The sequence below is a fragment of the Lynx rufus genome, unplaced genomic scaffold, assembly GCF_022079265.1.
Source record: "Lynx rufus isolate CCGP_SWC_20201006 ecotype Redwood Valley unplaced genomic scaffold, mLynRuf1.p SCAF_4, whole genome shotgun sequence".
NCBI classification, from domain to species: Eukaryota; Metazoa; Chordata; class Mammalia; order Carnivora; family Felidae; genus Lynx; species Lynx rufus.
This window is the reverse complement of record NW_025814856.1, coordinates 13,390,323-13,405,092: the sequence shown is the minus strand read 5'-3', so window position 1 is coordinate 13,405,092 and position 14,770 is coordinate 13,390,323. Positions and strand designations below refer to the sequence as shown.

Sequence of the window (14,770 nt, the reverse complement as noted above, 5' to 3'; positions counted from 1 at the left end):
GGGCACCCACGGGGAGCTGAGCAGATGAGCAAAGGTGGATCCAGCCACATGGCTGGCACTCTGGGGATGAAAGTAAGAGCAGCATGAATCCAAAAGGGACATGCCAGCCGCTGAGAGTGACATGGAGGAAACGATTCAAGGAGAAGAGCAGGCTATAAAGGACTAGGCTGGCTGAGTCTCTGACCCTGGGGCCAGCCCAACAGTGAGAGGCTGGTCTGGATCCTGGCTCCCCTACCGGCTGTGTGTCCCTGAGCAAGTATTCTGACCTCTCTGTGCTCAGTTTCTCTATACTGAAAATGCAGAGAATAAAAGCTCACCTACTCCACAGAGCTCTGTGTGTTTTATGTTACTTAATGAATATGATGGTTGAAATATGGCCCGATATATAATACATGCTTGGTAGGAATTTAATTACGTTATTGAATTACACATTACATTATATATCGTATTTCACACTTTTTTTTTTTTTTAACAGTTTGCTTACTTTGGTCTTTGTTTAATGAAATCATTCATATATATTTATATATATATCTGTATATATCCACATATATATAGATATATATATCACAAAATCTACCATTTTAACCATTTTTAAGTATACACTTCTCTGGTATAATTGTATTCAGACTGGTGTGCACCTATCACCCATTATTTATTATAGGTATTAACTATGGTATTATTATTCTAGACCTCTGCAGATGAGGACATTATTTTTTTTTCCTCTTTCAGGTACATTTATGTGTATTCCTAATCTTCCGGTAATAAATATAGAATACTTTTATAATCGCACTTTCAATGACTGTTCAACAATGTGGGAAACCACTCAATATAGTATTAAATGGAAAAAGGCAAGTTACAACACTGAATATCTAATGTAATCTCAACTCTGTCTATGAAAGAAAAAAAAAAAAAAAGTCATGGAAGGAGGAAAAAAAATTCCTGGAAGACTCCAAAGCTATGACCTTGGTGTTACAGGGATAGAGCTGATTTCTAGAAACTTCTGGATACTTCTTAGTTTTGTCATCTTAAAGTGACTGCATATTGGTTTTCCAAGCACAAGCATGATGTAAGTTTGTTTTTGTTTCCAACAAGAGGGCTGAGGGCCGGCTCTGGGTCACTGACCTTCTCCAGCTGGTGTCCGCGGGCGGCGAGAGGTACACGGTGCCGTATGGGCAGCTGTCCGCTTGAGTGTGAGTTAAGGGGACAGCGCTGTTGGCTCAGGCCCCACCCAGAGCCCCAGGAACCTCGTGGCCAGGCTGCTGGGAGCCTGTGAACAGCTGGGGCCGCAGGGCGGGGGCCTTTCCTGCCTGGCTGCGAGCAGCCCCCGGGGTTCAGCCCTATCCACCTAGCACTCAGCACTCACCCCCTGCAAGCACACGTGCAGGCTGCACCCTTTCCAAGAGGGGCCTCGGCTGTGAAACTGGGGCCCATGGGGGGCAGTGGGGAGTCTGGTTCAGTTGACCTGGGTCTTGACTCTTAATTCTAGGCTGACAGGGCGGCTCCCGGGGCCTGAGGGCTCTGTCTGAGGCCCAGCTGGTCAGGCTGCCCCAGCCACGGAAATGAGAACCGGGAAAGAACAGGCTTCTCTGTTCTAGAATGCTGGGGGTCCCGAGAGCAGCCACTCAGGTTCCAGTGATGGTCGGGGGCGGGGGGCCTGGCTGGCCAAGCACCAAGGGGCGGCCAAGTCTTAGGGGGTGGGGAGAAACTCCTGACGATCTCTGCTTGGCCAAGGTGCAGAGGCGAATTCTCTGTCTTCAGATGGAGCCTCCCTTGGATGGGTCTGGGTCTGGCTCAGACCCCCCTCAGCCCCACTGCCTGGGCTGGGCTGCCTTCCACATGGCCCCAACATGTGGACACCCTGCTCACAGCCTTTCTGGGTTCCACTGCCCAGACAGACGTCCAACACAGTGTGGTCCGACCTCACGTTACCCGATCCTCGCCTCACGCTGCGCGCTCCAGCGGCCTGTGTCCCCGTTCCCTGTGTGCCCCCCAGCCCCCAGCCACAGGCTCTTCAGGCAGCCACACTGCCTGCCTCCTCCAGGGTGGCCCTGCAACTGCGCCCTCTCCTGGTGCTGCCTGGGAGGGCTGGGACAGCCCTTACTCCATCTCCAGAGCTGGCAGCTCAGTCACCTAGACTCAGGGTCCTGCAGTCATCCCCCACTCCCGTCCTCTGGGTAAAAGATATCTGCCGTCCATGTTTGTCCACTGACAAGGGCCGGCGATGTGGGGAGCCGAGCCGGCCACGCTCTCGGTATACTCTGTCCACCAGCCCGTGGTGCCGGGTGGTTCGGCTGGTGTCCAGGCCCGAGGACTGGAAGGGTGTCTGGGCGAGGGGAGGGGTAGGGGAGAAGGAGACCAGAAAAGAGAGAGAAACCCAAACAGTTATCAGCTGTGGCCTAAGATCCAACCCAGCTCTGCCCCCAGGATCTGACCTCAGGGCCCCCCGCTCCTGAGACACCCTTTGTCACCACTCTGCAGCCCAGACGGGCTTCCTCCTGCAGCCAGGGCCCCCAGCCTTTAGCACTGCCAGGGTAGGGGCGAGCTGGGGATCCTGGGTGCCGGGTGGCAGGCGTGCAGTGCGGCCGGCATGCACGGGCCAGGCAGAGCAGCACAAGCTCGGGGCCCGGTGCCGGCTGGGGTGCCAGGGGTGCAGACGGCCCAAGCGCCCCCCAGCCTCGCCAGGTGCAGACAGGCCTCCGCCTTCTCTCTCTGGGCCCGGCTGGCCTCCTCTCCCCACCTACGTCATCCCCGGAGGGGCCTGCCAAGAGACAGCCCCCAGGGCTTCCAGCCGAGGACGTCAAGGGGCCCACCTGGCCAAGTGCTGGCTCCCCAGAGGCTCCTTATTGAGCCCTGGCCGGTTTTGATTGAGATAAGCCCCCACTCGCCCTCCCCCAGCACCTCATCCCTTTACCACTGGAGCCAAGTGCAAGCACTTTCCGGAGCCCTGGCCCACGGCTTGGTGGAAGGGGCTTCCTTCCAGCACCTGGGGCTGGCACGAGGCCCCCGGCCAGACCCTGCTCTCTCTCCCAGCTCCATGCCCCTGGGGCCCCTGGGAGCCTGCTCCCTGCCTTCCCTGGTGCCATGGGGCTCCTCACCACCTGACTGGGGCGAGACTGGCAATCTTAGCCAGCTCCGGAGGCAGCCGGTCCCCCCACCCGGCCATCTGGCCCTTGAGCCCTTCTGTCTTCTCTGGGCAGCCAGGCAAAAGCAATTTCCTTCCGGAAGACTGCCACTGGCTGGAATCACTGCTCTTCCCTACCCGTCCAAATGCCTGAGCCAGTGTTCAGGGCTGACTGCTCTCCCTGGAGTCTGGGGCCCCCTGTCTTTCTCTGACCCAGAAAGGACCCTGCCAGCTTGGGTCTTTTTACACTTTTTGCCGCCAAAGGGCCTTGGGCCTGAGAGACTTCAGTGGCCGAAGGAAGGTGGGAACCTTGCCATCCAGGCACAAACAACAGAGGGCAGGGGCTGTTCATCTCCTCCCAGAGACGCCTAGAAGGCCAGAGGGGAAACCAAGACAGCTGAAGCAGAGCCAGAGGCAGAGAGAAGCTCGGGCCCGGCCACAGCCCAGCTCACCAGGCTGCACCTAGGATCCACACACACGTTAAGTGTGCATGTGTCACAGGAACGAACCATGCAGCATTGATGCCCATGCTCGGATCCCCCAGGCGGGGGTCTCTCGACGCAACCACACGCACTTCCCCATACGGGGCAGGGGGAGGTGCAGAGTGGATCCACTTCTGTTTGGCGGACAGGACACATCCCGCCAGGCCACTGGGGGACCACGCAGTGATACCCAGCACCCGCGCACGTGCCAGGGACGCCGAGGCCTCAGCCCAGGGGCTCATTTACCAGAGAGACAGGAGCCGCTGCCAGGGCCTCCCCCAGATATCCGCTGGGCTGAAAATGCAAAGAACCGAGACTTTGAGACACTCCTGCCTCATCCGGCCCCCCAGTGGGATGCCCGCCAGGCCCCAGTATACCCTTGGCCCGAGGGGGCTCTATGCCAGCCCTAGGCAGGGCCGTACTGGGGGGCCGCCCAGAGAGATGCTCTCCTTGAGGGAGAAGGGGATGGGGGAAACAGAGGAAGAGGAGAGGCGGGAAGAGGGGAGAAAACTCGAACTAGGAAGGGCCTTGACAAAGAGGTCAGGCTCCTGGAGCACGTTCAGGATCAGCGCAACGGCTCCACGTGTCTGCTCCAGCGAGGAGGCCATCTGAGGAGGGTCATGCTCCGAGGTGCCCAGGGGAGGCAGAGCTGAGCCAGGTGGACCCAACCTGAGTCCAGGTGCCCTGCTGCACTCCAGCAGCGTTGTGGGAGGAGTAGGAGCTGGGGAGTGACTCGGGTGGGTGGGGGACTGAGCTCCATGAGGGACGAGTCTGGCTACACCTGGCCTGTCAACACATGGACAGACGTGGCTGTTTCTGAGGCCCTGTCCCAGCAAAGGGGCGGGTGTGTGGCCGTCTGATGGACCTGTCCCTACAGAGCCCAGACAAGCTGGGGATGGCCCCGGCTCTTGGCCCTGCTCCCAGGCCCACCTTGCCCCTGCTTCCACCTGCAGACCAGGGTCAGGGCAGAGCTTGGGGTAAGAAGCCAGCCCTGAGCCCAGGCAATGGGCCTTATCTCTCATTATTTATGATAAGGACGTGCACAGCGGCTGTGTGGCCTCCGGGAGCCGCGTTGTGTGCGCCTCTGCCAAGAAACGTTCGCAGACAAGTGGGGTCAGGCCACAGGGCCTCCTTCTGAGAATTGCTGGGCTTGCGGATTAGTGAGGCAGGATGGAGCCAAGCCCCAGAGGCCCCGAGCGGTTCCCGATGCCGCACAGCCGGCCAACAGGTGTAGCGGCTGCCGAAACACTCTCGGCCAGACCACAGCCTTGCTGTGGGCTCTGCTGACAGGGGACAGGCAAGGGCCAGGCCATCTCGGGGACAGGAAAAGAGTAGGTGGGGGCAGGGTGAGGCGGGCTGCGGCAACTATTTGGTGACCCCAGCTATCCACTGCGGCCGACACACATGCTTTCTTGCTCTGTGACCAGGGTGGGGCCCAGATGTGACACGTACCAGGTGGGAGGCTGTGTGGGGGCGTGGGGGCTCACCTGGAAGGGCAGATCCACGGTGCCACTCCCGATCTGGTTCACGTTAGGCAGGGACCCGCCGTAGTACTGGCCACGGCTTGGGCCCAGCTGCAGGTACTGAGACTTCTGGAGCTGGAGCTGCAAAAGAAGCCCGCAGCTACAGTGGGGGCTGGAAGCCCACCCGTGCAAATCATGAAGAGCGCCACCCCAGGGGCCCAGAAAGGAACCGAGCGGTGGGCCAACGGCAGCAGTCGCAGAGGGCGCGGGACCCTTTGACTCGGATACTCAAAGGAGCCAGGTGTCTCTCCACCCAAAATGGCAGAATCAGCAACCCAGGATGCCCCAGGCAGCTCTCCCTAGGTAGGGCAGTGTGCCCTGTGGGCGGGGGGCTGCCTCCATGAACTTGGGGAACCTTGCTGGTTCACTCGCACGATTTGTGAATGAGCAAGAGAGTATCGGGCAGATCTGGAGCCTACAGCCTGTGGAGGAGGCCCCTCACCCACCCAGGGGAGCCATTTCTCATCACAGCCAAAGGCTGCATTCCCGGGCGCGGGCCAGAGGCTGCGAATTGACACCCGGACACAGGAGAAACTGTCTTTCCAATGGCCTGAATCAGAGGGGCCGTCTCAGAAGCACAGCTCTGGCTTTCAAAGCGCAGGATGTGTGATCCCTCCGGCAGCACGCACAGGGCGGGCAGGTCTGCCAGACCCCGCCTGAGTTCTAAGGGGTCCTGCCCAAGCCCCCAGGCTCCATCTGCCTGTCTCGCGGGCCTCGCCGGAGCTGGGGCCAGTGGAGGGCCTTCATCTGGGATGGCCCAATGCCTGCACGGGCCTCTACCCGTCACTCACGTGGGGATCTGTCCCACTGGGCCACACCTCAGAACCAGCAGCCCAGCCCCCTGGCCGGCCGTGGCTGCCTCGGAGTGAGGCTGGGACCTGGCCTCGTCTCCCTTGAACAGCCGATTCCACTTTCCTGGGAATAACAGCAGATGCCCCTGACATGGTCAGTGCCACTCATGGCCCCCAGGACTGAAGGCTGAAGGTCCACGACGCCTGTCACGCCGGCTCTGAGAGACAGACGTCATGTCCGAGGGGTGGTGGCTGGGCATGCAGGGAGGGTGGGCGTCTGCTCTGGCCCCGGCTGGGGCGGTTGCTAGGGTCGACACTGTGTACACAACAAGGCCGGCTCACGTTCCTTCACAAACAGCTCCTGGCAGCGCTCCGTGAGCTGGCTGCCCGCGCCGCCCCGCTCTCCCACGCCGGCCCCTGCTTCCTGGGGGGCCTGGGATACTGGAGAGGGAAGCGAGGCTCAGGAACTGGCCGCCCGCCCAGCAGAGCACCTCACCCAGGTAAACAGCTGTTTCCTGCAAGCTGTGGTGGGGTCAGAAGGGAGAATGACCTTGTTCCATCCTTCGCGGGTGGTTCTTGGGGTCTGCGGGGCCCAGCCCAGGGTCTGTCTCCAATGGCTGGAGACGCTCACCGTGAATACCCCGCTGTGTCCCTCTCACCCCACAGTCATGCAAGATGAAACAGGCCAGCCCCCAGCCAGGGGGAGAGGGAGACTAAATACAGGGGGCCCCCACTCCCGCCTAGGCACAAGTCATCTCAGACCCAAGACACTCCACATGCTTCCTTGTGTCTGAGCCTTATGGCAGAAGCCTGCACTGCACCCACCTCTCAAGAACCATGTGGCCCCCTTCTTGGCCTTGGTTTCCCCCTCCCTCGTTGTCCAAGAGTGTGTAGGAATGCATGGCATGTGACACAGAAGTGCTTACACTACATGCATTTTTGTCACAGGCTGAGCTGCCAGCTCTGGGACCCTAGCATCCTGTCCAAGCACTCCACAAAGCTGCCATGTTCCAGGCCTCTAGAGAGCCTGGCGTTGGGGATGACCTACAGGACTGGGAACTGACAGGATGCTCTTGACTCACACGCTGCTGCAACACCAGCCCTTCCAGGCCCCACCTCTATCTGAGTCTTTCTTTCCAGCAGTGGCCTCCCCACCCAACTCCCCTTTGCTATAGGACTGTCAGGCTTTGGAGTACAGCCTCTGGGTTTGGAGTAGAAGCTGTGTGGGGCCCTGCTCTTCCTTTGGGGGACCTTGTGCCTGTCCTTGGTTGCATATTGGCTATGTAGAAAAGGCCTAGAGAAGTCTGACCTTTGTCCCCAGCTCCTGGGAGGCGGAAGCCCTCTGAACATCCTGCCTGGCAGGACTATCTTTGTTTGCCTGGGGTCTTGGGCCACACCGGGTGGTCTATGCCGACAGTGTGATGTAGGATCTGGCGCCATGTGGAATCAGCTCGCCCTCTGCGAGGACTAGACGTGGAGGTCACCCATGTGGCAGTCAGCCAGGTCCCTGTGAGTCCAGTAAAAACCCTGGACGCCGAGGCTCAGGGGAGCACCCGTGGCTGGCAGTACACCATGCGTGTTGTTCACACTTTGGTGCTGGGAAAAGTACAAGCTCTCCACACGACCCCACAGAGAGGGGACGACTGGAAGTTCCATGCATGGAACGCTCCTGGATACCACCCCAGACACCCCTTCCCTCTGCTGACTGTAATCTGTGTCCTTTCACTCGTAATAAACCGTAACTGTGAGTGTTAACAGCTTCCGGTGAATCCTGAGTCCATCCTCCCGTTGACCTGAGTGTGGTCTTGGGGACCCCCTCACTTTGCAAGAGCTGCCTGCCCTCCTGTGCCTGGCCAGGAACTCCAAGGAGCAGAGTACTGAGGTGCGAAGATGCCAGCCTAGGGCTCTGCCCCAAGGACCTGCTGCCTCAGAGGGTGCAAAGGAAGGAAAAACAGCAGAGTGAAACCATCAGGCAGGACCTGATGAGCTGCTGAATGTTAAAGCTCATGCCTCTTCCTGTTGCCAAGCCAGTCTCTCATGCGTCCTTCCACACAGCAGCCCTCACTCTGTGCCCCCACAACGGCACTTGCCCCCGACCTTGCCAAAAGAGCTCTATAAACCCAGCATCCAAGCCAGGGCCTGTCGCTCAGCAGCACCTGCTCGTGGAACACACAAGTGTACGAACATGTTAGGGAATCAATGAATACCACTGTTCCTGCTCTCAGGGGCTGCCTTTCACAAGCCAGGGGACAGCCCATCTGGAGGCACATAGGGCTTTTCAGAAGGCCAACACAACTCCCCAAACTATTAGAGGCTCAAGGTCAAAATAGGGCTTGGATGCCTTCTTCTCCCCCTACCTCATCCTCACGGCTGTTGGAAAAGGGCAGTGCAGACAGCGAACTGAGGCCCAGACAAGGCTGTCATATGCTGGAGGCCACCTGCTACAATAGGAGACCTGCATCTCCCAGGGTTCCTCCCTGATTATGGCCTGTGGGTCAGATAGCCCAGGGTTTGAGTCCAGGCTCCCCGATTATGAGTGGACCCCATTCCAGATATAGAGAGCCTGGGCTGAGGGTGTGTGGGTACCCCATTACCCATGCTTTTGCCATAACCTGACCTCTGCTCTCCCCATTCCTTGGTCCCAAAGCACCCTGAGTTTGTACACCCCCAGGGCCTTGGCCTGTGATGGCCTCCCTTCCATGCCCATCCCACAGGGCCTCCCTGACACCCCACTCAAGGAGCAGTCCCCCCTCCCCCCACCCCAGTCACTATCACATCAGCCTCTGGTTTTTTAAGTTTATTTTGAGAGAGACAGAGTGCAAGTGAGGGTATGTGGGGAGGGAGGGGGAGAGAGGGAGAGAGAGAGACAGAGAGACAGAGAGAGACAGAGAGAGAATCGCAAGCAGGCTCCATGATGCCAGCACAGAGCCCAACATGGAGCTTGAACCCACGGAACCACGAGATCATGATGTAAGCCGAAATCAAGAATCGGACACTTAATTGAGCCACCCAGGTGCCCCTGTTTTTGTTGGTTTTAATAAAGTTTTCATTGTAGAAGTTTTAGATTTACAGAAAACCTGCAAAGATGGTACACAGTTCCCCAACATCCCTCACCCAGCTTTCCCTAAAAGCCATCCTCCTGCCTTACTGGGGCAAAATTAAGAAAGTGACAGTGGGGCAGCACCCCTGGATGACCCAGACCCCACTCATGTAAAGCCTCCCAATTTGTCTAATAGTGTTTGCTGTATTGGAAATGCCCTTGACCCTGTCCACCAACTCCCTCTGGTCTCCACCAGACAGCAGGTACCCAACACTCATGGTCTGCTGGTCACACTGTGTCCAGTGCCAGGCCTCTGTGTAGTCATGCTGGACCTCCAGTAAGTACTGCCACATGTCTGCCTCACCTCCCACCGTCACTGGTCCTTCCAGAACAATATTCCAAGACCAGGCCTCTCAAACCCTCTTGCTCTCAGGTTTGAACCAACTGACCAAGCAGCATCAGGCCCTGGGGTCAGAGGTATCTCAGGGCTGAGGCCAGCAGGGCCACGATGGATGGCCAGGAAGCACAGTGCAGACCTCGGCTACCTTGTGCTCAGCATCTTCCCACTCCAAGCATTTCAGATGGCACCCCAGGGGTCCCTGAGCCCCCCTCATGGGCACAGAGCCCTTCCCAAGTCTCAGCACACTTACTATCACACGAGTCCTACCTTCCGTGTCCCGGGGCTACCATAACAACTGACCACAAACAAGGTGGCTTGAAACAGGGTAGCTTAGAACAATAGGAATTTACCCTCTCACAGTTTAGGGGGTAGAAGTGCAAAGTCAAGGGGTGGGCAGGGTTGGTTTCTTCTTGAGGCTCTAAGGGAGAGTCTGTCCCAGGCCCTGGTGGCTCTGTTGTTCCTGTGCTTGTGGCCACACATTCCTTCGGTCTCTGCCTTTGTCCCCATGTGGCCTCCCCCTGTGTCTGCCTCAAATCTCCCTCTCCTTTCTCTAACATCTGTCACCAGATTCAGGCCCCACCCTAATCAAGAATGATCTCGGGGTGCCTGGGTGACTCATTCGGTTAAGCGTTGGACTCTTGACTTTGGCTCAGGTCATGATCTCATGGTCATGGGATCGAGCCCCACATCTGGCTCTGCCCTGACAGCATAGAGCCTGCTTGGGGTTCTCTCTCTCCCTCTCTGCCCCTCCCCTGCTTGCTTGCATGCCCCCCCAAAAAAATCAATAAATAAACATTAAAAAAAATGATTTCATTTTGAGCCCCTTAATTGCATCTGCAAAGACCCTCCTACCAATAAGGTCACATTCCCAGGTTCTGGGATAAACACATAGACACACCTTTTGGGGGGACGCAATTCAGCCCTAAGACAAGTCCTCCAAGGGGAGCACCAGCACACTCCACTTTCCGGATGTGAAAAGTGAGGCTTGGCAGGCAACGGGACTGTCCGAGGTCACCCAGCTTGGAGGCGACTGAGGAGGGCACAGACTCTACTCCTGGAACTTAACCCCTGCATGACCCTGCAGACCAGCAGGTGGCTGGCACCACGGAGTGTCAGAGGAAACGTGGCATCGGGGATGAGAGCACACCAGCTCCTCGAAGCTTCCAGTCAGAGCATGAATCGCAAGTCCACACACTGACTCCGTCAAGGTGGGATCCAGCACAGACTTCTCTGTAAAAAGCCCCTTTGGGTCCTGCCTCAGCCCAGGGCCCCTTGTTTCCAGGCAGGGCACCCCCACCTCCTGATACAGCCCGGGCCTGGGACACCTCACTCCACTAGCCCACACAAAGTCCTCTCTCCTCTCTCCCACACTGACACCCATTCCCTGTGCAGAGCCCTATGTAAATGGTGGCTTCTCCAGCCTCTCCCAGCCCCATCTTGCTGATCCTCGGGCACTGCGCACATCCCCCACCTCCGTCCATGCCCACACCCCTGCTGGACGCCTCCCCTCATCCCTGGCAGAGTGGAAGCCACAAAGCTGGGGAACGGGGGTGGCCAGGAGCCCTGGGAAGGTGTGCCATGACAAACACAGACACTTCTCCAGGGCAGCCCCCAGGCCTCCAGGGCCCTGCAGACGATGCAGATGCACCCCTACCTGCCAGCCCCTCCCGTCCTCTCTAGATGAAGCTGGCCTTGGCTCCCCCCACCCACCACCCCTCCCAGCAATTGCCATGGCAACAGGCTGGCCTTCTAATGAGATTAAGGGGAGCGGGCATGCTGAAGGCTGAGCTCTGTCCTCCTGCAAAGCCAAGCAGGCTTGGGGGCCATACTGCCGAGGGCCAGGGAGGAGCTGTGTGCTCTGAGCAGACCTTAGTTTCCCCCTCTCACCAAAAAAAGGCCTGCACAGTCTGGCCCTCTGCTCGCCACCAGCCAAGTAAGACGATGCCTCAGGCTGTTTGCAGTGGCACTTCCTCCTCCACTGGGTCAGCCCAACACTACGCACCTCAGCCCCACCTCCACGGGATCGCCTCCTCCACAGTTCACTGTCCAAAACCTCCTGATGGAGCACTGCCTGTCTCCTCTCATCAGACCGTGGTATCCACATGAGGAACCTGCTGTCTGGATGAACATGTGAGTATACAAACAGCTGGTGGATGCACTCAGAGTCCCAGGCAGGGATGATTTTTCTCCTGCATCCACATGGGGAGTACCTGCCCCCTCTCAGGGAAACTGAGGCCCAAGGGAGAAGGGCCAGCTGCCCAAGTGCGCAGGCAAAGAACCACCCACGCGAGGAAGGTAGCGAGTGAACGCCTTCTCGAGTGCAAGACACTTCGGGGACCAGAGCACAGAGCAAGACCCCAGGAGGTACACACACCTGGCCCAAAGTCCTGCACCTCAAGCCTCCCCTGGTGGAGCCTTCAGAAGGCTGCCAACAGCAGAAAGGCCCCTGAATGGGCCACCTGTAGGGGATGCTCCCTGAGACGAAGGGACCAGAGTTTTGGCAGGTTCTCCCAGCAGCCGTGGTGGCATGCGGACGGAGCCCCCGAGAACCCCTAAAAGGATGTGATTCTGAGTCACGTGGAGCTGCCAGTGGGTTTTCTGGGGTCACGGCTCCCTGACACGTGTGCACACCCCAGTCTGTGTGGCTACGTCCCTCCAGGCTCCTTCCAAGGCCTGACCCCAAGAGGCTCCCCAGTCTCAGCTCAAGCACGAGGCAGTGAATTTGGGGAGGGCAGACAGCCCCTCCCAGGCTCCACTCATCAACCTGGGTCCCAACACTGCACAGATGATTTCAAGTGACGTGTGCTGTGGACACCTCATTGAGGCCACAGAGGATGGACTCCAAACACCCCAGGCAGAGTCACCCCGGGGAAAGAAGAACCAAGGGCCGCTCGCTCCAACCAAGGACTCTCAGCCCCTGCCCTGTGGCCACTGAGAGACCAGCAGTGTGACCACTCATGTCACATGTCCATGGGACACACCATCTCTCCCATGGCTCCCCACGCCTCCCCAGCCCTCTCTGGAAAGGACCGGAAACCTGGGGTTCTGAGGGAGACAGCTGTGCACACACAGGTGCCAAACCAAGAAGGCCCACGACTGTTTTTTCTGTCTTCCGGAACTTTTTTATCGAAGTAAAATTAATATAACGTAAAATAAACCATTTTAACATGTACGATTCAGTGGCACACGGTTATATGTTATATATGAGGTCATACGCAACCATCACCTCCATCTAGGTCCAGAACACTTCCATCACCCCGAAAGGAGGCTCCATCCCATTGCCTGTCATTCCCTCTCCTCCTCTCCCTCCCCCACCCCGTGGCAACCACCAACCCGCCTTTAGTCTCTATGGATTTGCCTGTTCTGGACATTTCACATAAATGGAATCACATAACGTGGCTTTTTGTGACTGGCTTCTTTCACTTAACACAACGTTTTTTGTTCTTGTTTTGCTTTTTAAAAAATAATCTCATGCCCAACGTGGGGCTCAAACTCATAACCCCAAGATCGAGTCACTCACTCCGCTGGCTGAGCCAGCCAGACGCCCTCACTCAGCCCAGTGTTTCTAAGGTTTATCCATGTTGTAGCACGTGTCAGTGCTCCGTTCATTTTTGTGGCCGAGTTATAGTCCGTGATACAGATGGACCCCATTCCGTCCACCAGTTCAGCTGTTGAAGGACATTTGGGTCATTTCTGCCCTTTGGTGATTGTTGACTGGTGCTGCTGCGAATTGAACAGGCGAGTACAAGCGTCTATTTGAATCCCTGTATTCGAGTCTCCAGGTATATAGCTAGGAGTGGAGTGCCTGGGTCATATGGTAGTTCTGTATCTATCTCGTTCAGGAACTGCCAGACTTGTCCACTGCACCATTTTACATTCCCACCAGTAGTGGTCAAGACTTCCATTTCTCCACATCCTCACCAACACTTGGTTTCTGCCACCTGATGAGTGTGAGGTGGTCTCTTGTAGTGGTTTTGATTTGCATTTCCCCGATGACTAATGGTGTGGAACTTTGCATGCACTTACTGGCCATCTGTGTATCACCCTTGCAGAAACGTCTATTTGAGTCTTTTGCCCATTTTAAAACCGGGCCGTTGGGGTGCCTGGGTGGCTCAGTCAGTTAAGCATCCGACTCTTGATCTTGGCTCAGGTCATGATCTCAAGACTCATGGGTTCGAGCCCAATGCCAGGCTCTGCGCTGACAGTGTGGAGCCTGCTTGGGATTCTCTCTCTCTCTCTCTCTCTCTCTCTCTCTCTCTCTGCCCCTCCCTCGCTCATGTTCTATCTCTCTCAAAGTAAATAAATAAGCATTAAACAAAACAAAACAAAACCAAACAAAACAAAACAAAACTAGGCTGTCTTTTTCTTGTTGAGTTCCAAGAGTTCTATATATATCCTGGATATTAATCTCTCATTGGCTACGTGGTTTGCAAATATTTCCTCCCATTCTGTGGGTTGTCTTGTTACTTTCCTCGTGGTCTTCTGACACACAAACATTTTTAATGTTGACAGAATCCAACTGGTCTATTTTTCTTCTGTGGCTTATACTTTCAGTGTCCTGTCTAAAAACCCATCACCTTATCCAGGTCCGGGACTATTTACACCTATGCTCCCTCCTAGGAGTTTTAGAGATTCAGTTCTTACGTTTAGGTCTTTGGTACGCTGAGAGTTAATTCCCGTGTAAGTCTGCTGCTGCCCCACTCTCACCCACTGCCGGCCGAGAGGGCTCTGCGGCAGCGAGGAGCGCCAGGCTGGCCCCGCGGAAGCGTGCTGGTACGCTGGAGTTGCTCATCAAACGTCTGCTGGGCGCGGGAGGGAATGCTGAATGAATGAGGGAATGAATGAAAGCGTCACAGGCGTGTGGCCGAGCGTGGATTCCAGGCTGAGTCACCCCTGCCCCCGGCCCCCTGGCCGACTGAGACACTCCCCAGCTGCCTCCTCACTCGTTCCCAAAGTGTAAATACAGACCCAGATACACAAACACCGAGTGCGCCTCGGAATGCCTTTAATCAGGCTCTGTTGCCGCTGCCAAATTCCCAACCCTGGCTGAATCAGAGGGTCCTCTGTGAGCACGTCTTGTTTCCCTCGTTGGTGGCGGTTGTTGAGCACAGACGTTCCGGCTGGGATGTGTGAAGGGTCTCTCGGGGCCTGCGCGCAGCACAGCTGGCTCACGGGGGCCTCTTTCCCTGTGAAGGAGACCCCGGCCCTGCCAGCCGGCCGCGAGCCAGACCTGGGTGGGGACCTGCAACCGCTCTGAGACGGGGAGACACGGCTTCACCTCCATTTTGCAAGTGGGGGAACTGAAACACTGAAGGAAACACAACGGGCCTGTCCCGAGGTCACCCAGCGAGAGGAAGGGGCCTCAGTTACAAGCCAGGGTCTTTCTCCCGCAAATCTCAACCTCCCACGGGCG

The 14,770-nt window shown here is 57.0% G+C and overlaps 1 protein-coding gene across 2 annotated transcripts in view; it reads right to left on the bottom strand.

The window, feature by feature from the left end:
* The window catches only part of CRTC1 (CREB regulated transcription coactivator 1), a 71,092-nt gene that overhangs the window by 24,229 nt on the left and 32,093 nt on the right, over window positions 1-14,770 (bottom strand). Inside the window, exons 2-5 of one of the 2 annotated variants that reach the window (XM_047096063.1) lie at window positions 5,091-5,207; window positions 3,850-3,897; window positions 2,186-2,323; window positions 1,123-1,184 (exon numbers count right to left, since the gene is read on the bottom strand). In XM_047096063.1, the coding sequence (XP_046952019.1) occupies window positions 1,123-1,184; window positions 2,186-2,323; window positions 3,850-3,897; window positions 5,091-5,207 (365 nt within the window). The remainder of the gene's footprint in view (window positions 1-1,122; window positions 1,185-2,185; window positions 2,324-3,849; window positions 3,898-5,090; window positions 5,208-14,770) is intronic. The other variant, XM_047096064.1, reaches the window with a different exon arrangement.